At 40.1% G+C, this 22,681-nt stretch overlaps 2 protein-coding genes across 2 annotated transcripts; both read left to right on the forward strand.

The window, feature by feature from the left end:
- The first annotated feature begins 740 nt into the window (after positions 1 to 740).
- Positions 741 to 17,006, forward strand: acvr1c (activin A receptor type 1C). Its single transcript, XM_029459046.1, has 9 exons — positions 741 to 1,130; positions 5,471 to 5,701; positions 9,226 to 9,468; positions 10,542 to 10,772; positions 10,874 to 11,041; positions 11,457 to 11,613; positions 13,019 to 13,143; positions 13,315 to 13,445; positions 13,896 to 17,006. The coding sequence occupies exons 1-9, from the start codon at positions 1,061 to 1,063 to the stop codon at positions 14,019 to 14,021; spliced, it is 1,482 nt and encodes a 493-aa protein (XP_029314906.1). The 5' UTR covers positions 741 to 1,060; the 3' UTR covers positions 14,022 to 17,006.
- A 1,423-nt stretch (positions 17,007 to 18,429) lies between these two features.
- Positions 18,430 to 21,661, forward strand: cytip (cytohesin 1 interacting protein). Its single transcript, XM_029459047.1, has 8 exons — positions 18,430 to 18,937; positions 19,264 to 19,313; positions 19,490 to 19,544; positions 19,691 to 19,793; positions 19,971 to 20,064; positions 20,174 to 20,240; positions 20,553 to 20,619; positions 20,811 to 21,661. Exons 1-8 carry the CDS (start codon positions 18,770 to 18,772, stop codon positions 21,272 to 21,274), a joined length of 1,068 nt encoding a protein of 355 aa, XP_029314907.1. The 5' UTR covers positions 18,430 to 18,769; the 3' UTR covers positions 21,275 to 21,661.
- The last annotated feature ends 1,020 nt before the right edge of the window (positions 21,662 to 22,681 follow it).

The raw sequence follows: 22,681 nt of genomic DNA on the forward strand, positions 1-22,681 counted from the left end.
TGGTATCGGTCTAGATTGGTTTCTTCAGTTCTCATCCAGGGAGTGGAATTGTAACGGCCACAGGGGTGCGAGAGATTACCAACCAGGCAACCGGCAGTCTCAAAAACTTGTGAATTCATCTTTAGTGTTAATTAACTGCCAGTTTGCTAGGGTCAGTGCACCTCTCAAGTACAGTATAAATAAAGGTGGGTCCTGAAATATTACCTAACCTTGCAGCTCTGGTGGAAATCAAGATTTAAGTCTTTCAAAATGTTAGTTATGTTGTGTTCATATGATGCTTATCCCTACATAAAGGTGTGTTTAATTTAAATAACCACAAACTAATTGAAACCGGAAACTCAAGGCAGGTATTTTTCCACCATAGGAGTGCTGGTAGGTGGCCGGGTATATGATAAAGCTGCCAACTGCTGTGTGCACTACTTGATGGGAATTTAGAAGAGGCAACTTTCTTTGGCCCAGGGCCCACACATGGGTTAATAAGGTCCCTTGACAACATGCATGTCAGTATAGACAATTTATTGCCCCACTATAATGTAAACCTACACATGAAGTTGGAGAAGGGTCAGTGCACTTCCCCAAAACAATGGGCAGTATATCAGTAGAATCATATTACCCTTGGGATTGTGTCAATGATGTATACAGATGTGATGTTTTAGTGTCCTCATACATCAACATATTCAGTGTAATGTGAATCATTTGGATTCCTTCCACAGTAAGCATTTAGTATATTCACCTCTGTGAATTGAAGAAATGTCTGTTTTCAGTACGCAGACAGGAGGTGGTGTTTCACTGGACCGGCAGCAGTTAAATGGATGTGCAACACTTTCTCCGTGGCTCTCATTCACATGTCTTTATCAGAGGTCTGCAGCGCTAATCCTCTTAAATTCCAGTCAACAGAGGCGGAGCAAATCTCTCACTGCGTTTCACAGTTTCCTTCCCGCATTTACTGTGAGGCATTTGTGCGGGGAGCATGGCCGACGGACTGAATAATGTTGTGTTTTGTTGTAGAGTAGTTGTGTAGCTACGGTGCGTCGGACACGGAGCATATGCGGCTCTTGCCATGATTCGTCCCGGGAAGCACAGCTTTCAAGCGGCGTTGGTCCTTCTGTCTGTCGCGCAGCTGACTGCAGGTACAGTAGCTGACAGATACTCACTCATTGCATCACGTTTATCAAATGCATTTAGTAAAATATACTATAAATTTGTATGTGAATTACTAAGCTACCTACCATAAAATGGTGTTGGCTAATTAAGATAAATAGTTAATTCAGTTGACTTCTGAAATCGCCCATATTGTATCTTCAGAACCCTTTTATGGGCTATGTTGCCAAACCATGAATTGTTGATTTAACTTTAAAGGAAAAATACTTATCATTTATTTTTATTTGGCTTGTTCTCTCCCTAATGTCCCATGTTATGTCGCTTGTAGTATAGACCATGTGTGTAAAGTTGCTTAAATTAAAACAGACAGTGTTTAGTCAAAAATAGTTTGTCAGACCTGTGATTTAATCCAAACTTTCAGACAGTAGATGACTGTTAGTTTTACTTTACATTACCATTGTTCAGTCAGTACTCACACTGTAAGGTTATGATGAGATCAGGGAATCATTGTTTTGGGCAAAACTAAATATTTGGTCGTTTCAGACAGCAGGATAGCTTTTCTTCATTTACACATCTCATCGAGATCTGGAAACTCTTACCTGTTTGTAAATCAATCAATTTTCCTTGGTATTTATAATAGTAAACGGAATATGTTTTGGTTTTAAAGTGCTGGTTGGACAAAAATAATGCCATTTGAAGACGTCACATTGGGCTTTGGGTGTGATTTGCGATTTACAATTTATAGACCTGATGATTAATCATCATCAATGAAAATACTTATTAGTTTGCAGCCCTAATTGATACTACAAGTGATGGTCTGCAGTCTGTTTTGCAGCATTTTATATTATAAAATACATTGGAAATTAATTTCCAGTGGCTGCTGTCAATGCAAAAGCCTCATCCCACTCACGTGCTGAGTTCTACCTACTGCTGTCTGTGTTTGTCCGGCCCTTATACATGGGTGTGTGACTAAAAGCGTGTCTGTCTGATAAAGTTAAAGTCAGAAATGGTTGCAGTGTGCTGAACCTTTCCTTTTGTTTGGCTACAAATGGTTCAGACTTTGAATAAGACATTAACACTATCTTGAAGAAAAGTGAAACGTGCGTTTCTGTCAGGAAGGTGTGTGGGAGCTGCTGTGTTTCTGAAAGGGAGGGCGGCTAATTGAAGAAGGGATACAAGTTTGGAAGTCAGTCAACCTGCAGTTCTTGTTTTAGACACAGTAAATGATTGAAGTCCGCTTATTGTACACATTCTTTAGTTAAATATAATTGAACACACTAATCCATCAGATCAGCAGAGTGTTCTTCTCTCTCAGACGCCCTCATTCCAGGTAATAGAAACAAATGCAGGATATGCGTATGAGTGGTTCTTCTCACAACAATCCATTTCTGCTGAGGACCTCTGTGGTAGAAAATGTTCTTTAAGTACAATCCACTCACTAAACTTCTATACATTGGATTTGTTTTGTTTTTTTACTTTACATGAACATGACATTACTCATATCTCCTCCAGGATTGAGGGCAGCTGCAGTGATATCCCAACATGTTAGGAGAATGATAGGAAACGTGCGTGTATATATGTTTGGTAATGTGCAAAAGGTTTGATTTGAAAGTTCCTGATTGGATTAAACTTTTTGTGACCAAAGCTTTCCTGGGATAACTGCTCCATCTACAAAACCGTGTCCACAATACAGAACACAAGTTCTTTACGCCTTCGAGGATTACAAAAGTACTAATTTCAAAACGAATTGCATTTATCACACCTTAGAGCAATTCAATAACAAGTGTTGTTAGACTTCCTATTCATTCTCTTTATTTGGTTTGTGGTTGTCTCCATGCAATGTGTGTTGTTTGCTGTGGCTTATTCACTTTGTTAAAATATACAGTACACAACTTTTGAATCCATAATCCATATGAAGTCACATGTCATAGCAGGTGGCTGATTTAGGGACACTAGTGCAGTAGATACAACGTGGCTAAAGATCTATGGCGTGATGTTCATGACAGGCATGATACACTTCAAATTTTATTCAAGCCTTTTTTTCTTTTACCACAATTGAATTAATTTGATGCACTGTGTTGAAAAAGACGATTGTTTTTTCTTTTTGCCTTCCTTTGTGCGGAGCTTTGTTCCAACATTTGTAAAGACACCAGTGTGTGGAGAATGGAGAACATTTTTTTTATATATTACTTCCCTGCCACCACAAATGCCAATTACTCAGACATGTATCTTCTATTTAAAAAAAAAGATAAATTGTGCTACATTCAAACTTCTATCAATAATCAATATACTTGAGAAGGTTGTTGCCAAGCAACTCCCAGGTATGCTGTTAAAGGGCAGTTAAACCCCTTGAACTGAACTCCAGATCTCTTTAGTTGCTGCTAATTTAGTGCAGAAGTCTGTTAAAAAATAAGAGACTATACAATACAAAGTTGTATCTTCTCGATTTTTCTAAATGTCCATAAATTAAATGACCAAAATGTAATCTACGACTTAAAATACTTCCTACGAATACACTATTTTCTTCCTTTATGAATAACATTTGCTAAAAACTACAGTGCTTAGCTGTTTTTTGGAAATCACTGGGCCATTTCTAATACTGAAACTATAAAATGTGTTACATTTTTCTAAGCAATTACATATTATCAGTTGGAAAAAGTGGACTTAGGACACAGTGCCACAAGGTCATGGGGGAATTTATTGTTATTCTCTTGATAGTATAAAGCGGAAAAACGAAATTGCATTTATTCAGTGCTCCTGTGATAAAGGAGAGATGGACTAACACTTTGCTGGTTTTGTTTTTTAAATTCAAACCCCATGAGGTAACACAAGTAGGAGGCACTTGTATTCACAGCATGAACTTTGACCATCATCTCAAGATTCTTCCACTTGTGAAATGTATCCAGTTGTGAAATGTATCTTATCTGGAAATGTCAAGATCTGGAAAAGATTAATTCATGCTTTTTGTTTTACTTCTTAGAAAGAGTATTGCAATACCCGTGCAGTATACATGCTTAGATTGCTACACTGGCAGGTCTCCAGGGGTAAAAAGGGCCACTGCTAGACTTTTTACAAAATCGTCACATAGTTCATAGTAACTCTGATTCTACCTTTTAAACACTGGTTGTCTGTAGGGCTCATAATTACTATGGGGTTAAGCTCAGATGATCATGTTATGTCTCAATTGTGTTTCCAATATTTGTTTTTATACTTGTTATTCCTGTAAATGTAATAATTCTATCTGTATTGTCACATATAAGTAATATCTCTTTGATGTGGGCAATATGAATAACATTTACTTCTTTTACTACTTTTCAAATGTGCTTCACATTCAGTGGAACAGAAGACAACATCAACTTAAAACGCAAACATCTCAGGTGTCAAGGACAAACTGTATCCACACTTCCTCTAGTTTCACGTCAACCTGGTGTTAGTTTGAGACATCTACTTCTTTAGAAGTCAAAGCAATTTTCAAATGTTTGTTGGTGTTTGACAAATACAGAGGATGTAAAACTGACTATCTGTGTAGAGCGTGTCTACAAATATATCTAGCATGGCAGCCACTAATTGAACACATTAAATACACTTTACACAGCATTTACCAATGTACAGCTGCTGGGCCCTTTATTAGGTACACCTGTACAATCTAATGCAATCTAATACAGCTAGCCTTTTATGCAAAAAATGTATAAGCTTCGTAAAAAGTAATATTCATGCATTAGATTTCACTTAATACAGTTACAGTTCATTTAATAAAGTGGCCGGTGAGTTTACAAAGTGACAAACACCATTTAAACTAAAATGTTTTGTTTACTGAGCAAACTAACCTGCATGAAAGAACAACAATCTTACTTCATTCTCAAAATGAAATTAGAAAATATATAGTTTTGATAATTATTTTTTACAACTTTATAATGTGATTTATACTTGGACACTGTGAAGACCTTTACTTTCCTTATTACGGTGTAGTGCAGTTATGCATTTGAGCTAAAACAGTTGAATTGGATAATGTATGATATTCCTACAGTAAATTTCCAGGTTTTTCCAGGGAGCAGGCGGTGCAAACTTGCTTATCAGTCACTCACAGACTTATCAAACAAAGTATGACAGTAGCTCCAAGAGGTACACAAGATTATCTAGGTGTTAAACTAAGAGGCATTACATTGGTTCCTCCACCTCCAGCCATTTACGAGCATGGACCTGCTTATGTAACATGAGTATCATACCTCTAACCATGGCAGTCTGTGAGTTAAACTGTGTGTCTGGTGTCCTTTTCCCCCCCAGCGACTTTACAAATCAATGAATTAATTGGTGTCTGCTGGGAAGTGAGAAAATAATTATCTAACCATCTTGATGTAATATATTTCAGGTCTGAGGTGTGTGTGCCAACTTTGCGCCAACCACACCTGTGAGACGGCTGCAGACGGCGCCTGCTGGAACTCTGTGATGCTGATCGACGGGAAGGAGGAGACGGTGAAGACGTGCCTGTCGACCTCTGAGATGAAGGGCCAGGTCTTCTGCTACAGCTCCCGAAATGTCTCCAAAAGGAACTGCTGCTTCACTGACTTCTGCAACAATGAGACTCTGCACCTACAGCCAGGTACTGCCGATGCGATGCTTTTAAAATGATGCAATCATGTCTATATCTGTGGTTGTCTTTAATGAATGTAAAAACAATAAAGGCAAAAATAATACGGGACAGATGGAATCATCCCCTCAGACAATATCACATTGCTCAGTAGTTTTTCATTCGACAGCATCACCCCCCCTCACAATCAGTGTGGGATTTCCCACTCATTCCGGCCCCGGCTAGACGAGGTGGATGCTGATCCTACTAGATCCTGTGACATAACAAATCCTGCAGAGGCAAAGGGACGGAGGTTAGTGATACTCCCCCTCCCTCCACTGATTTATAAATAAATACTTCGTCAGGCATGTAGTGCTCCTGCCTCATGGGCCTGCTGTGTGGAAGTTGTCCTTAATGCAGAGTTGGATTATTTACACCAATGGATAGACCATTCAGTGGAGAGCACTGAAGTCAGAGTTACACTTAACATGGGGGTTCATGGTGGGTTAGTCTGATCCACACTGCTGCGATACATACATTTATGTTTTCTGTATTGTTTTGGTAATTTAAATGCCGTACAGGCCCATGTATATTGGATCATTCATACATTAAAATCAGATTTGTTAAAGCTGCATTCATCAGTTTGTTTTGTTTTTTGGTCAGTTGGGGGCAGAGCTTCATAACTAGCTGAAAAACACACACATTTTGGAAGTGAAGCAACATTATCATCTTTTTGGAGTTTTCTTTTAAGTCCAATATTCCCTCTCCTTGTAGCTACGTATGTTTTTGGTCTCCACTGACTCCCTTTTTGCTGGTAAATGATCCACTATGTTCAACACAAGTTAGTCTCTAACTCTGCCTGTTGTTTGGTGCAGAAAGGGATCAGGTGATGTACAATGCAGAGCTGAAAACAGCAGCCTGCAGCAGTTGGAAAGGGATTGAAAGAGCAGTTAGACTAATCAAATACGTGAAGTTGTTCGCTGTGAAGGCAAAACAATGAGCTGGAAGCTCAAACGCTCCCTAGAGTCAGAGTGCAGTGTTTTATTTATCTCTGGGTTTTTCATCACAAACAACCCTTTACACATTGTGCATTTCATTTGAACCATTGTTCGTATGACATTGTTTATTAGTGCAGCTTTAAGACAGCTTTAAATGCAGCATATCATACTGTATGTGAACCTGTAAAACCTTACATTACATTAATATTTATTTCTGTCTTTGCAAACACATTAGTGAATCCTTTTCCTCATGAGTACACTGGTCTGGCCATTTCCTCAGTTACTTTATCAAACTTCACAAAATAGTGAAACATTTCTCGAGCCCTCGGGCCCATTTCTCAGCCCGAGGTAAAATGTTCAGATGCCCAAAGATATTCATTTATTAACATATGGGATGACAGAAACCAGCACATATTTACATTGGAAGCAGTGGATTGTTTGTGATGAATACATTTTCAAAACGGTTGCCGATTAATTATCTGACAGTCAACCAAACAATTCACCGATTAACTGTTCCAGCTCTAATTTACAGTCAGACTTCTTAAATAAATACTCAATACAAAAATATTAAACAAATCTATTCAGGTGGGTCACCCAAACGATTGTACTCAAGGGAAACACTTATGTATAGTGTGGTGACCATATTCAAGACAAGAGCAGGCTTTCTGCACTTTTGACAATATTTCCTCTTGGTAAAAACACGGTCCATTCTTCATTTCTGACTCAACATAAAAAGTAAAACACAAAAGGAAATGGAAAAAAAGTGTTTACCCCCACTTATTCAGCTTTATGGCATTTTCAGATAGCGGTCCAAATCAAATGTGGAGGTGATACTGGAGATTTAACGTGTGAAGTGCTGCAGACTGTTGATGAGATGGGTCAGGGCAACACCCTCGGGCTGTGATGCTGTTGACTGTGAATGAGGACATCAGAATCAATCTATTCCACACGTCTCTGCTAACTATCAGCATGTGAGCTCATCCAGTGTGTTGCTTATTTTATATACACAGACAAAGACTTAAAGTCTGTTTGTGCCGTGCTATGACTCCTATACAGGCATAAATAGTAGAACAGTTATAAGGTAAAGTTGTAGGTCGGGGTTTTGTGTCGCTAAATTGACAGTTTAGTTATATTGTGCCTTATTCCTAAATCTATAATTTCCAAATATTTGTTTAAATGTTTCGTCAAACGAAAAGTTTAAAAGTAGAAATGACTGCTTAGATTGCTTCCTCGTCACCAAAAGAGTCAACAAGCAGTTGCAGTTTGTAGAAGGTATTTTGCCACTGGGCCAGGGTAGAGTAAAGTCTTGTTTTTGAAGTCATGACTGCTGGGCTCCAGTTGGACACATGGCAGGATATGTATTTAGGTAAAAGGCTAAAGATGTCTTAGGAAACTGTGGTTTAGTTCACGACGTGTTGCTTTGCACATTGGGCCATCTGCAGATGTTGCATGTTTGAGGCACTCCTGGTGAGGACATTTTATGCTTTGGGGATTTGAGAAGAGTAAGAAGCCTGAAGAAGCCTGGATTAGGTTTCTTGAATGTGAATTGTTTTTATGTTGAAACTGTATGTTGAAAGAGTTATTAGTTCCTGAAGTTATTATGAGGCTACAACTAAGTTCATCTAAATTGGCCAAATCAAGTTGGAGTCTTCCAGAGTTACGTTTCAGTACATCATTATTGGTATTTCTAGGGCTATGCTACAATGCTATTACATTATGTTGTCAGCATGTCTTTGAATCTCATATTATCACAGCACCCACCAGTTCTGCTATTTTTGTTTTGTGTCCAGGTCTCCTCTGTCCACCCACAGACAGAATGAAGGTCAGAGATAAAAAAATAAAAAAGCCAGGTTACATTGTTTTTCCAAACGCACGATTTCTTCTCGTAGTGCACCTGTTGTTGATCAGTCACTTATTTGAAATGAAGAAGTGTGTAAGAAGGAACAAAAATCTTTTAGTTTTAGTTTTTTTCTGAGAAATGTTTCTTTGCTCTGAAACATTCTGACCGCTGTCTCTTTATTACTTTTGATTAATGACATTTATGTGCAGTGATGACAATTTGTGGCGCTGTGGAAAAACAGTTTTTGGCAGACTAAACTTTGTCTCTGCCAAATGTACAATTCCATCTCTCTACATTTTAAGATTGTCGACAGGGTGATGGCTTCATTTTGCTGAGCTTGTGTTAAGGTCAGAGAAGCGGTTCTCTGAAATACAGTACATCAGCGCATTTTAGCAGTTAATAGTGCACCACTGATAATATATTGTCCACTTGAGAAAATGGTTTCAGTCCACACTGTTGTGCACAACACAAAATAATCAATAATGACCACCAGAGGGTGCAACAATCATGGAGAGCACACTGATGAACATAATTGAAAATTCCCTCTTCTACTGATTCTTTGTCTTGAGAGTTCAATTTCAGGGAATAATGGTGTGTGTGTGTGTGTGTGTGTGTGTGTGTGTGTGTGTGTGTGTGTGTGTGTGTGTGTGTGTGTGTGTGTGTGTGTGTGTGTGTGTGTGTGTGTGTGTGTGTGTGTGTGTGTGTGTGTGTCTTATCAGAGAGGCCTTTGGAGGAACCCAGCTGGAGCCGGCTGCAGCTGGCTGTGGTGATCCTGGTGCCCTCCTGCCTGTTTTGTGTGGGGATCCTGCTGGGTGTTTTCGTTGTGCTGGGTCGCCACTGTGCCTACAGGAGAGGCCACAAGCAGGACCCAGAAGTGCATCTGGATGACCAGATGCTAATGTCACCTGACAAATGTCTCAAAGATCTCATCTATGACATGAGCACCTCGGGCTCTGGATCAGGTAAGATGATGACTCATTATGGGTTTAAAGGGTCAATGTGTAAAACATGGCAGAATTTAAACTTAAAACAATTAAAACTAACATTGTCAACAGAATGTGAAGAGTTAACAGTGTTGACGTTATGTCTCTGATCTAAATCTAGTATATTGTAATACCACGTGTTCCTCTAGAGGCAATAGTGAGTCACTGCAGCTCCAGTCTGCCCTCAGTACAGAGGGAGAAGAAGTACAGCTGCCTGACTCAGGCAGACTCAGGGCTTGTCAACATTACATCTACAGTATGACCCCTGCACGTTTTGGTAGTTTGTATTGATTAAATCCGAAGTGGCAGAAGCGAGAAAACGACTCGCACCCTCGCCTCTTTTTCAGCGCTGGAGGCTGCTTCGCCGGGAGTACGGTGGTTGGGAGATTGACAGATCTTCTGTTAGCAGTCAGCAGATAGCACCGATTCAGCCGACTCCCCGCCGCGTTATCAAACTTTCTGTGACTAGACCAACCACTCCGTCAGAGTCTGCACGCGCCCCTCCCGTCTCTGCCGCCCGGAACCAAGCCAACATAAAAACTATCAAAACATAACTTTACACCGACCGTACATCCCCCAGTGCCACCGTAAACACAGATCTAAGCCCCACGTGAATATTATAAACTAGCAGTGATATTTAGACCGGCTCTCAGAGTTTGGTGTAATGAAGTGACACAGGAGTGAAGAAATACACAGTAAATATATCAACAAGAGAAGAGAGAGATGTTGACTGTAGAATGCAACACACAACATAAAGAATACACTATAATACTCTAAAAATTAGAAAACAATAAATGTAACAAACTACTACAACTAAAATATAAAAAGGTTGACATGCTATAGCCTACTTGGCTTTTTTAATAACTGGTAGTTTTGATGAATTTCGATTGTATGGACTGTAGTAGGGGTGAAATACTGCCCCCTATTTATTTGGAGCAGGTGGCTCTGAGTTACACATTGAACCTTTAACTCAATAAGAATTGAATAAATGTGAAGCAAGTAAAATGGAATTGTTGCATTTCAATATCAGCTAAATCGCTGGTGTCTTGCAGGTCTGCCACTGCTGGTCCAGCGGACTATAGCTCGGACCATTGTCCTGCAGGAGACCATTGGGAAGGGTCGATTTGGGGAGGTGTGGCGGGGAAAGTGGCGAGGAGAGGATGTGGCGGTGAAGATCTTTTCCTCCAGGGACGAGAGGTCGTGGTTTCGTGAAGCAGAAATTTATCAGACAATCATGCTCAGGCATGAGAACATCTTGGGCTTCATTGCTGCTGACAACAAAGGTATCACAATTCAGATACACTCATCAAATTTGATCAAGTTCACATTACAGTTATAAGATAAATGAGCCACAGGGGACTGTATTATGTGCTGTGTGCTGCAGATAATGGCTCGTGGACTCAGCTCTGGTTGGTGTCAGAGTACCACGAGCATGGCTCCCTGTACGACTACCTGAACAGGTACACAGTCTCTTTGGAAGGCATGATCGTCTTCGCTCTGTCCATAGCCAGTGGGCTGGCACATCTCCACATGGAAATCATTGGAACACAGGGTAAGACTGTAAAAGGTGAATCAAGAACCTCTTCTGACTGACCTTATATTGGGGGATTCAAACAATTATGGCATCCCAGTAAACCCACCATATACTAATTACTTTAAAAATGTATGTGTGTGTTGTGTTGGTGATAACTTTTCTGTCGATACATCTATCGATTAATTGACTGATCGTTTCAGCGCTACAGTAATTGCACAGTGAACTTATTACAATTACATTTAATTGCTGCTTGTGATCATTAGATCAGATGGTGTTATGCTGCATTTAAGAATACTATAAAACATTGGTGCAGATGTCATTTTTTCACTCCATTAAACCTGCAAAAAAAATGTTTTATTCATCATTGAAAGATAAAACAATATTTGTCTATATATGAAGCATAAAACAATATCTGTGGGCCTCTTGGTTATAGGGAAACCTGCCATTGCTCACAGAGACCTAAAGTCAAAGAATGTCCTGGTGAAGAAGAACGGCACGGCAGTCATAGCAGATTTGGGTTTGGCTGTGAAACACGACTCCTGTAACAACTCCATTGACATACCGTCCAACCACAGAGTGGGAACCAAGAGGTTGGATTGATCTCACAACACACAATTAACACATAGAAAATAGAAACGGAAATGAAACTGAAATGACTTCAAACTTAATGTATTTGATGTGCCCGATTTCCCATGGAGTTGACACAGCAGTCAGCCTGTTTTTATGTCTTTTTGGCCAATACTAATGAATTAATTGTCTCACAACATGTAGGGGGCCAGCTTTCCAGGCACCATTTTCTGCAAGAAAAGCAGAATCCACACTCAAAAACCCAGTGGGCTTCCACTGTGTCATGCACATTCAGTCCCACTGATAATTCCTAAAATAATATGCTGGGTGTGTACACAGTGCATTAATGAAATAAAGACTGTTGATGAAGGTCTGTTGAGAAAAATGCTGGACAAAAGTTGTGAAACCTCAAGTTATTTTGTACCAGAAAGCAAACGGGGTTGATGCAGACATAATACAACTATTGTAAAAACACCTTATAATTATATAATAATAGTTAAAATAGCAAACAAATAAAATTGACCGTACATTAATTTCAGTTTTAGATTTTTAGCTTTTACATATTAAGAAAGAGGAATTTTAGAGAACTCTCGTGACATTGAACCACAGAGACATTCCAGGAGGCACGATGCCACAATTGCTTCACAATTAACCCCTTTGCACATGCAGTATAGTCTTGTAGAATTACATTTTTAATGTTGTACTAGTTAAAATTCCATGTAACCAAGCTATTCAGCCCATGTCTGATCTTAACATAACTGGGGTTGGGATGAAATTGCAGGTGACAAGTTTTCTGTTTTGTTTGGTAGTGAAAGAGTTCACAAGTTGATTCCCAAATCATTATGACCTACACGGTTCTCCGATCATGTATTTTGTATCTATATGTACCTACAGACTTCTGAGACAAAAACTAAATATATAAAAACTAAAACTAAACCTTTCTGAAATCTGGAACTAAACTAAAACTAGCAGACACACTGAAAACTTTGAAAAGTCAAAACTAAAATAAAAATGTGTTGTCAAACTATAGCCATAAATCACCAGTGATGAAGGTGATGTATTTCTTCCTCATGTTCCCACAAACATGATGTTTAAATCTCTTTAGAGTGACGAACTGAGTGTTTCTTCTGCCAAGGAGGTTGTTTTTAATTTGGTTTGTTTGTCAGCAGGATTACAGAAGAACTACTGGCCCGATTTTCATTAAACTTAGTTGAAAGGTGTAGCATGGGCCAAAGAAAAGCCCATTAAGTTTTGGAGCAGATTGGCCTTGGCGAAAGTTTGCACTTTCCAAGTGCCCTTCTAGTTTTTTCTGTATTTATGATTTTCAATTCAGAGAACATGGCGAAACAAAGCCACACTCAAGTCGATAAAGGACAGAAGTATTGGGCTTCTTATTTCATTAGGTCTTAATCATTTTGTCCTCTGCAGGTACATGGCCCCAGAAATCCTGGATGAGACAATCAATACGAACGGTTTTGAGTCTTTCAAGAGGGCGGATATCTACTCGCTCGGCCTGGTGTTTTGGGAACTAGCCCGGAGATGCTCCGTTAGAGGTGCTTTAAATGATGATGATGATGTGCCATGTTTATTTTTCCCTTGCATGCTAATTTAGGGTAGATTATACCCTAATGCTTTTTTAGTACTGTTCACCATCAGCCCTGTCATCGTAAGGCGGATGAGGAAAATGTGATAAACAAAATGTCCATCTTTGTCCTTTTTCACAGGACTTAATGAAGATTTCCAGCTGCCTTATTATGACCTGGTGCCTTCTGACCCCACCATCGAGGACATGAGAAAGGTGGTGTGTGAACAGAAACTCAGACCCAATGTCCCCAACCAGTGGCAGAGCTGTGAGGTGAGACAGAAGGATGTATCTGATGTACACACAGGCACTTTTGTTTTGTAGTAGACGTGTTTGGTGCATCCATGAACAAACAGACTACACTTTTCACTGACTGAATTAGTAGCTTTAAAAAAAGTTCCCCTCACTGTCATCAGCTCAGTTCAGCATGTTACTTCTTGGATAAAAGTTTACCAGAGGCTGCAAAAGCCAAATAAACAATACATGTGTTTCAATGTAGTGGTTACTGAGCTTTTAAGATTATTAACAGGGCCTTTATCAGCATCATTTGTGCTGAACTGAACTGTGATGAGATTGGTCATCTTGGACTACATGTAAAACATTTTTGGTATTTGCCAAAGCGCTTGGTATTTATGTTATTCAAGGTAACAAGCTGACACTTTTGCTTGTCGGATGAATAAAGGAACATTTTGGCTTTTATATCTGTCTCCTTGTTGACACCAGGCTCTGCGTGTGATGGGCAAACTGATGAGAGAGTGCTGGTACGCCAACCCTGCTGCTCGACTCACCGCTCTGCGGGTCAAGAAAACTGTGTCTCAGCTGTCCTTCATCAAGGACGTCAAAGATTAAGATTAAACTGGTGCTGGCACTGGTGCCACGGGATGGACTGTGAGTTGTTGGAAGCAAACTGGGGGAAGCAGTTCTCTCTCTAAACGGCCTGAGGCTGCCCTCTTCAGGACACAACCACACTGTTCACCCTCAGAGAGCAACTTCAGGTTGTATTTTGTGCCAAAGTATTGTAGTGGGTGTCCGCTGCTGCTTTGCACACAGACACTTACTAAAAAAATGAACCAAACAGCGGAACTTTAGCTAGGAAGAGCCATATGAAATAAGAATATGTTTAATATATATACAGATTATTTTGCTACCTCAGACATTTAAGTGCCCAAAGCTTGAAGTTGCACATTGTGAAGTTTTGTGCCATATCTTGTATCAAACACAGTATTGCCGAGTAGTTAATGTGCTAACTGACAATCACAAAGGATACCGAAGAAGTGCTCTTGAACAGTTACTGCAGTTGTATTGTTGAAAGTTCAGTGGAGATGTTACTGTACACTTAACAGGAATACAACCGTGTATTTCGTAGAAGTGGAAGACATCCTTTAGCTGAATATATCGAATCTCAATATATCCAAGTGGGTTTTTATTGGGATTGTGTTTTCCTACTATTGATTTTTAACCACAGTGGATGGCAATGTCAGGTGGTCTGTTTGTATCGAATGGGTCACAATGACCTTTTTGCTTACAGACATTCCTTGGTCCCGAGAGGATGAACCCTATAAACTTGGATGTTTAACTTGGGCTGAGCTTAAACTAAAAAGAGTTAAAGGTTCAATGTGTAAGGTATGCCAGAATTTAAACTTAAAACAATTAACTAACATCATCAACAGAATGTGAAGAGGTAACAGTGTTGACGTTATGTCAAAGACGTCTGTGTGTTGTGTTGCAGAGAAATCTACTGAAGTTAGCATGCTAGCTGCGCGCCGTCCAGTTTGTAATACATCGTGTTCCTCTAGAGGCGATAGTGAGTCACTGTAACTCCAGTCTGCCCTCAGTACAGAGGGAGAAGAAGAACAGCTGTATGGCTCGGGCAGACTCAGGGCTTGTCAACATCACATCCATGATCCCTGCACGCTTTGTTTTGATTAAATCCAAAGTGGCAGAAACGAGAAAAGGCACTGTGTCGGCGCCCTGACCCAAGCCAACCCAATACATGAAGATTATAAGATAGCAGTGATATTTAGACCGGCTCTAAGAGTTTCAGCAGTTTGGTGTAATGAAGTGACACAGGAGTGAAAAAATACACAGTAAATATATCAACAAGAGAAGAGAGAGATGTTGACTGTAGAATGCAACACACAACATAGAGAATAGACTATAATACTCTAAAAATTAGAAAACAATAAATATAACAAACTACTACAACTAAAATATAAAAAGGTTGACATGCTATAGTTGTTTTTTAATAACTGATGGTTTTGATGAATTTCGATTGTATGGACTGTAGTAGGGGTGAAATACTGCCCCCTATGTATTTGGAGCAGGTGGCTCTGAGTTACACATTGAACCTTTAAACCTGACAAGACAAGTCTTGGGCTATCCTAATATCATCAGAGTAAACACTTTTGGATTAAGTTAAAAGCTTGAACGTTACTGTGGCGCCGCCTTTTAAATATTTAGACTGACTAGTGGTAATAACTACATTTAAATGATAAAGTTGTCTCCATATTTTAACAGCCTCATGGGATCAGTGGCTACATATGTTTTTGTCTTGTCCTTTACATCAAGAGAAGTACAGCTATAAGCTCCTGCTATATATTTTGCACATTTAAAGCTTTGAGTTCCTGAAAAGAGCTGCTCTCTGATAGATGAATGCTACTTTATTGACAAACAAAAGCTCATTCAAGTTATGTGTTTTTCTATTTTCTCAAATATATTTATTCACACTGGACGGATGTTATTGAAATGATAAAATCTTAGCTACCCTCATGCACAGGTCAAAACTTCAGTATTGTTAACATTGGCTCAACAACTCCTCTTCTTCGTCTTACAAGCCGGTTACCCAAAGTATCAGATAATTATGATAAAAGCAAAGACCAGGATAAGATCAGATTTTAATAAAGCTAAAGCCAAAATCATACAACAAGAGGACAATAACAAATTGTCATTGGAAGTTAATCCATTAATTTTTTGATGGGTGCAAAATTTGATCACCACGGTTTCTGTCTGATGAGGCCTGTCAGTGTGTGTTTTGTGTGTGTGTGTGTGTGTGTGTGTGTGTGTGTGTGTGTGTGTGTGTGTGTGTGTGTGTGTGTGTGTGTGTGTGTGTGTGTGTTTGAGATCATGTGAAGTGATCCTGTGTCTAAAGATAGAATTCTGATAAATCATTGTATTGTTTATGAAACCGGTGCTGTGGAGGATACCTGCCCATCCATTATTGCTTTCAATTCCTCCTCAGTTAATGTTCATGTTGCTACATACTTCCTGCTTCTCATGTCATCAAGGTTTCATTACTGGTTGATATGTAGCATCTGCAGTGTTGCCTCTTGAAAATAAGCTTTTTTGAAAAATATCAGTTCATGCAGTTCAGTCTTTATTTTTTTCTTTCTATGAAATGATTACTTGACTTCAATCATTGGATCATTCTACTCTGTGTGTTGCAGTATATATTGATATGAAATGTTGAAAATGCAGTACTAAAGCTCTGCCTGTGTCCGTTGAAAATACTTGTAATATAAATGTGTTTTTTTATCTGATGTTTGATCCATACTGAGCCAAGCTTATATTTTGTCTGTTGTGTCAAATCTGCTGACCACCATGTGCAATTTATTTTTTTATATATATTGTATATGTCATTGCTAAATATTAACACATGTGATACCGCTTTCATAAAACAAGACCTACTTTTTGATTTTCAAAACATCCGGTTATTGAGATTTATGTGAAACTGTTTTATGTCGCTGCTCAGATTTCATGCCATTGCGTCTATCTATCTTTTCTCTTGCACTATTTATTCTGTATAGAAATGAATTATATCAGTGGGTCAATAAACTGTTTTTCATGGAGTGAACTGTTTTCATGACTTTATGATAGAAATATGTGTTTTAGTATTAAAATCTCCACATTATAATTGTCATTTTGAAAGCGCTGACTGTGCAGATGTCTGCACATTACTGCACGTAGGACAGAATTTCCCGAAACAACTTATCTGAAACAGGTCCTTTTTATCTTCAGCGTCAGACTCAACCTCAATTGACATGATTCATCTACGCTGTTCTACTGCTCTATTTGTTTAAAGTGTTTGTGATGTGTGAAGTGTGACACCAAGGCCATCAGCACTATGCATATGAGTCAACGGCGAAAGATTGTGCCTTTAAGATTGTTGCTTTAACGGATTTTACTTAGTCACCCCATGAAAGAGAGGTCACACAGTGTTATCCACAGGAGGGAAAAACAGTATGCAAAGGATCCAGTTGTCGAAAATGTGACAAAATGACATTAGTATCAGCTTTTAAGTTATTTGAACTACTTAAGAGAAGTAAATAATGTTTTCACTTTAAGGAAATGTGAAAAAAGAAAGATAATATACAGACTTTAACAGTGGAAGATAACAACTTGGTTTGATTGACAAAGACTCCTTTCAAATGCATTTTAGCACAAAACACACAGCCAGTATGTACATGTGAGTGTTGTTTTAAGATTGATTTCAAAATATGTGAGTCTCGTCTTTACGTAATACAGAATCATTGATGATGGTGCATCCAATGCTTTTCCGTCTTCCTCACTTTTATCAAGCAGCAGGAGAGTGCATGCCATAAACGCAGTGAACAAAATGTATTATTTTCTGTACTTTCTGTGGACAGGAATTTGCAATGTCCTGGTGAAACGGGGTATCTGTGTTCCAGATGGTCCCATGCTCGGTTGGCCAACGGCTCTGCTGAGGGTCAGTGGGGCGGAGGGGATTGCTGTGAGGCAATCTGCTAGTTAAGGAGTATTTTAACTGGGTTCATAGATACAGTATTGTTGTTCAAAGTGACCATTTTATCTGCTTTTCAAGACCCCAAAGACATGTAGCTTTTGTGCATGGTGAAAGATGATATTCTTTTCCTGCAGATTAAACAGTGTGCCTTTTGTATGCATGGGTGTGGTAGTGGGAGAAGTATTGTGGTTTAGTTTTCTTTACTCCATCAGCCATTGTCTCCCTGGCTGCCGGCCTGTGTGTGTGATTTCCCTTTTGAACCAACCGTGTCTGATGCGTTCGGCCCAATGACCCATGCTTTCTGTTTGGGGAGCGTGACAGTGGCCTCAAGCTAAATCAGCCTTTTGTCTGCCCTCATAAGACAAGTCTCTTTGCTTGGCAGAACACAGGACACAGGACTCAGGCTCAGGCTGAAGCTAAGCCCATTGAGGAAGTGAGAGTGAGAGAGGCTGGAAGCAGGTGCTGGTGGAAGCATGAGGTGGTAGTTTCTCATGCATTGCTGATATCTGACAGACCATAAATCGAATTGCTTTGACTGCAAAAAGGGAACGGGACTGTTCGAAGGGGAAGTATATGAAGAAAACTCCTTCACTTCTTTTCAAAAACAGCAGACCATCCCTTCTCAAGAAATTAAAAAGAAAAAAAAGATCAAAGAGGTGAACAGGAAATTACATATGTTAGACTGTGATCTGCAGATGCAGGTCCACCACAACCACCACATGACGTGGATTTCCGCTTTGACACATTTTGCTTCTGGCTGCACAGCAGGGCAGGGGCCACACAATCACTGAAGAGCTGCTGCAGCAGGACATGATGGTGCTTTGAGGACTACTCTACCATGCAGTCCACCATGAATTTCAATGGACTTCCGCGCCAAGGCAGCCAAGAGAGCTACATTCTGGATAATACTCTGAGGAGGAAATGTTCCCTGTGGTACCGACGTTCACGGACGGGAAACGATGATCGACACCGGCACAACACAGGCTCTCTGCCCAGAGTTTGCAAGGTGAGACAATAAATCAAGTGTGACATATTGCTGGAATATAAAGTGCAAACACACACTGCATTTCAAATTAAACATCATGAAACAGATTTGGTCTTTTGCAGTATTGTTCTGTAATGAAAAGCAGTTCACTGATTTAACTGTGTGACAGAAGTACAGCAGCTGTCTGCAACTGGCCAAAAGCCTTTTAACAATTTTAATCTTTTGAGTTATTTCACTGTAGGATCAACATGTTCTCCCTCTGAATGACCTCTTTAGTTCGCTGAGAGGTTTACACTTAAATCTATTATATGGTTTTAAAGAGGAACTCTGCATTTCTCCTTTTGCAGCCGAAACTAACCCACTCCAACTCACTGGTTGATTACGCTGACCCACAAAGGTAAATATATCAAATCTGATGTGCAATTTATCATACAGTAGAAGGTTTCACCTGTAACCTGACTACATGTTAATTAATATATATAGATTCTTTTCATGAAAAGACAAATTAAATACATAAAGAGCATGTTCCTAAAATATTTATTTTCTCTTGTGTTGCATTTCTCATTTGCACAGGACCACAATTATTCTGGAAAAACAAGACAATGAAACGTTTGGTTTTGAAATTCAGGTAATCATATTTTATCCTTGTTAAGATGAAGTACATATGTACTGCTGTCATGCTTTTTAATGCCTTCTCGAGTAGTTTTGATGCTCACTTCATGTTTCATGTACAGTAACAGGATTATTTTTGTGACAAATTGTCTCTTATTGCAGACCTACGGCCTGCAGCTAAAGGACAGTTCTGCCGTGGAGATGTGCACGTTTGTACGCAAAGTGCAGGAGGACAGCACTGCTGAGTGTTCTGGCCTGACCGCAGGTAAACCACCCACATCCTATATACAGGCCCTACACAGGCTTTCACATGCATACACAGAGATATATCACTTCCCACATATGTAAACGCCTACACACACTGATGCACAAATTCTATGCAAAGCATTGTCGTCTTCTCATAATTGATTAGTTCCTTTTTTTGCATCCTCATTTATTGTAGGAGATATTATTGTCACTATCAACGGGGTCAGCATTGAAGGATCATCTCATCAGCACATACTTGATCTGATAAGAGAATCAACCAACAGTCTAAAGTGAGTGACAAAAATAACATTTATTTGTGCGACAACAAAGGAAATAAAAAAACAGCAAGATGTTTTCTGTCGAAAGTGTGTATGATTATGTGTTATTATGTGATTCCAGGATGGAAACTGTGTGTGGAAATGTAATGAAGCAGATAGAGCTGGAGAAGAGGATGAACCTGCTTAAGGTGTGTCTCTTCGACCCTGCCCATGTTTGTTGTTCACGTACTGCAGCCCTGTGGTTGTATCACATCCTACAAACGACTAACAACTAAAACACACACACCCAGCTGGGTAGAACCACCACACTGTAGTTAATTACAGGTTGACCTATTGCGTGAAACAGCTTATATTTAAACATTTCACAACTAAACCCACACTGCAGAAGAATGGTGTGCTTTTTTATACAGGGTCATTATATCTGTAGGTAATTTCCTTGACTGTATGAGCTGAAATGATTTTACTGGAAGTAAAACCGTGATGTTTTTTTGCCCATACAGCAATCATTACGTGAGAAATTGATGGAGCTGCAAGCACTTACATTACAGGAAAAACGCCTAACGCGAGGTGAGAGGGTTTGTTCAGCTGTCAGCCTTCTGCACTTCCTTTCACACAGACAACTTCATCTTTCTGTTTATAATGTGATTTCAAGTGTAAACTCCAGATAGATTAGATGAAGAAGTCCCCCCTTTAGATATGAAGACTGTCGAACTTCCTGTTTAGAGATTTCTCTAAATAGGACTTTGTTATGTTTTCAGATAACTTGAACAACAGCAGCCTCCACCTCTCGACGATTCTGAGCTCCTCCACAGGCCGCTGTGGCCGGCGTTTTTCTAGTGACAGTAGCTACAGGAGCGTGATGACAGATGACAGTGATCAGGCCAGTGTGTTCGAGGATCTGTGCTCTCCCAGCCCCTGCAGTACAGCAAGCACCGCAGATGACGGCTGCTTCTTCTCCAGAGATTTTCCCTCACAGGACAGCTCCTGCAGGTTTTCCTTAAAGTCCAGCCGTCAACACCAATCCCTCTGTCGCTCCAGCAGCTCCAGTTTGGCCAGCAGCAGCTCCCTTTCGCCTTCCTGGGAGGAAACAAGGATCTCCTCCTTGTTTGGTACCCTGCCCCGTAAAGGCAGGAGAGCCAGTGTTCGCAAACACATCCTGAAGTTAATTCCTGGACTCCAGCGATCAGTCGAAGAGGAGGAGATGGGAACAAATACTCAGTGACTTACATGCTCCTTGTGTCTACTTGATACTAAGGGTTTACAAGGTTTCTCTTGCTCTTGTTGCAGAAAGAAATAGACACTGTAATGAAATGTTTCCACACACTTAAGGTTGGGTTAACCCTTACACAAATAATCAGTTTTTGCCTTCATGGGAACTCAGAGACGACTTACATTTTGACACTTGGCATTTGTCAATGTTAAAGTTTACCTAAGAGGGTCGTAAGCCTTAAAGGTGAGCCTGGCTCACTGCTCGGCTCAGACTTGTGGTGGCAAAAAAGCATTATGAAAATATTCTTCCTTTGTTTGAATGTATGCAGACAAGATTGTAATGTATATAGTTGAGATAATGTATCCTACTAGCTTGAATAAAAAACTGCATTAATCAGAAGTCTGAACTGCAGTAGCTGTATTCATGCAGCACCTTGTATTTTAACATGAGACCTAAAACACGTAAGAACCATTCATTTCTTTCAGCACTCAGGTGCTGAAAACCAAAACCAAAGCTCTACTCCATATAGATGTCTGCTCAGCTCAAAACAGGATGTGGGTACAAGAGGTACTACTTAACTGTTTTCATAACATTTTTTCAACTTTTGGTGTTCGTATATAGAGAGAGAGAGAGAGAGAGAGAGAGAGAGAGAGAGAGAGAGAGAGAGAGAGAGAGAGAGAGAGAGAGAGAGAGAGAGAGAGAGAGAGGCGGAGAGAGAGAGGCGGAGAGAGAGAGGCAGAGAGAGAGAGGCAGAGAGAGAGAGGCAGAGAGAGAGAGACAGACAGACAGACAGAGAGAGAGGCAGAGAGAGAGAGACAGACAGACAGAGAGAGAGAGAGGCAGAGACAGAGACAGAGACAGAGAGAGGCAGAGACAGAGAGAGACAGAGACAGAGACAGAGAGAGGCAGAGAGAGAGAGAGAGAGGCAGAGAGAGAGAGACAGAGACAGATAGAGAGAGAGACAGACAGACAGACAGAGAGAGAGAGACAGAGACAGAGACAGAGACAGAGAGAGAGAGAGACAGACAGAGACAGAGACAGAGACAGAGAGAGACAGAGAGAGACAGACAGAGAGAGAGAGAGAGATAGAGAGAGAGAGAGAGACAGAGACAGAGACAGAGACAGAGACAGAGACAGAGAACAGACAGAGAGAGAGAGACACAGAGAGAGAGAGACAGACAGATAGATAGAGAGAGAGAGAGAGAGAGAGAGAGAGAGAGAGAGAGAGAGAGAGAGACAGACAGACAGACAGACAGACAGACAGACAGACAGACAGACAGACAGAGAGAGAGAGACACAGACAGATAGAGAGAGAGAGAGAGAGAGAGACAGAGACAGAGAGAGAGAGAGAGACAGACAGAGACAGAGACAGAGAGAGAGAGAGAGAGAGAGATCGAGAGAGAGAGAGAGAGAGGAGAG

This window comes from Cottoperca gobio, chromosome 21 (assembly GCF_900634415.1).
Source record: "Cottoperca gobio chromosome 21, fCotGob3.1, whole genome shotgun sequence".
Taxonomy (NCBI): Eukaryota; Metazoa; Chordata; class Actinopteri; order Perciformes; family Bovichtidae; genus Cottoperca; species Cottoperca gobio.

Bases quoted from the DNA above. Each gene is read 5' to 3' on its own strand.
- acvr1c (XM_029459046.1), top strand. From the start codon at position 1,061: ATGATTCGTCCCGGGAAGCACAGCTTTCAAGCGGCGTTGGTCCTTCTG. The intron at 1,131-5,470 runs GTACAGTAGCTG...AATATATTTCAG, and splicing joins TGTCGCGCAGCTGACTGCAG to GTCTGAGGTGTGTGTGCCAA. The intron at 5,702-9,225 runs GTACTGCCGATG...GTGTCTTATCAG, and splicing joins GACTCTGCACCTACAGCCAG to AGAGGCCTTTGGAGGAACCC.
- cytip (XM_029459047.1), top strand. From the start codon at position 18,770: ATGCAGTCCACCATGAATTTCAATGGACTTCCGCGCCAAGGCAGCCAA. The intron at 19,545-19,690 runs GTAATCATATTT...CTCTTATTGCAG, and splicing joins CGTTTGGTTTTGAAATTCAG to ACCTACGGCCTGCAGCTAAA. The intron at 19,794-19,970 runs GTAAACCACCCA...CATTTATTGTAG, and splicing joins GTGTTCTGGCCTGACCGCAG to GAGATATTATTGTCACTATC.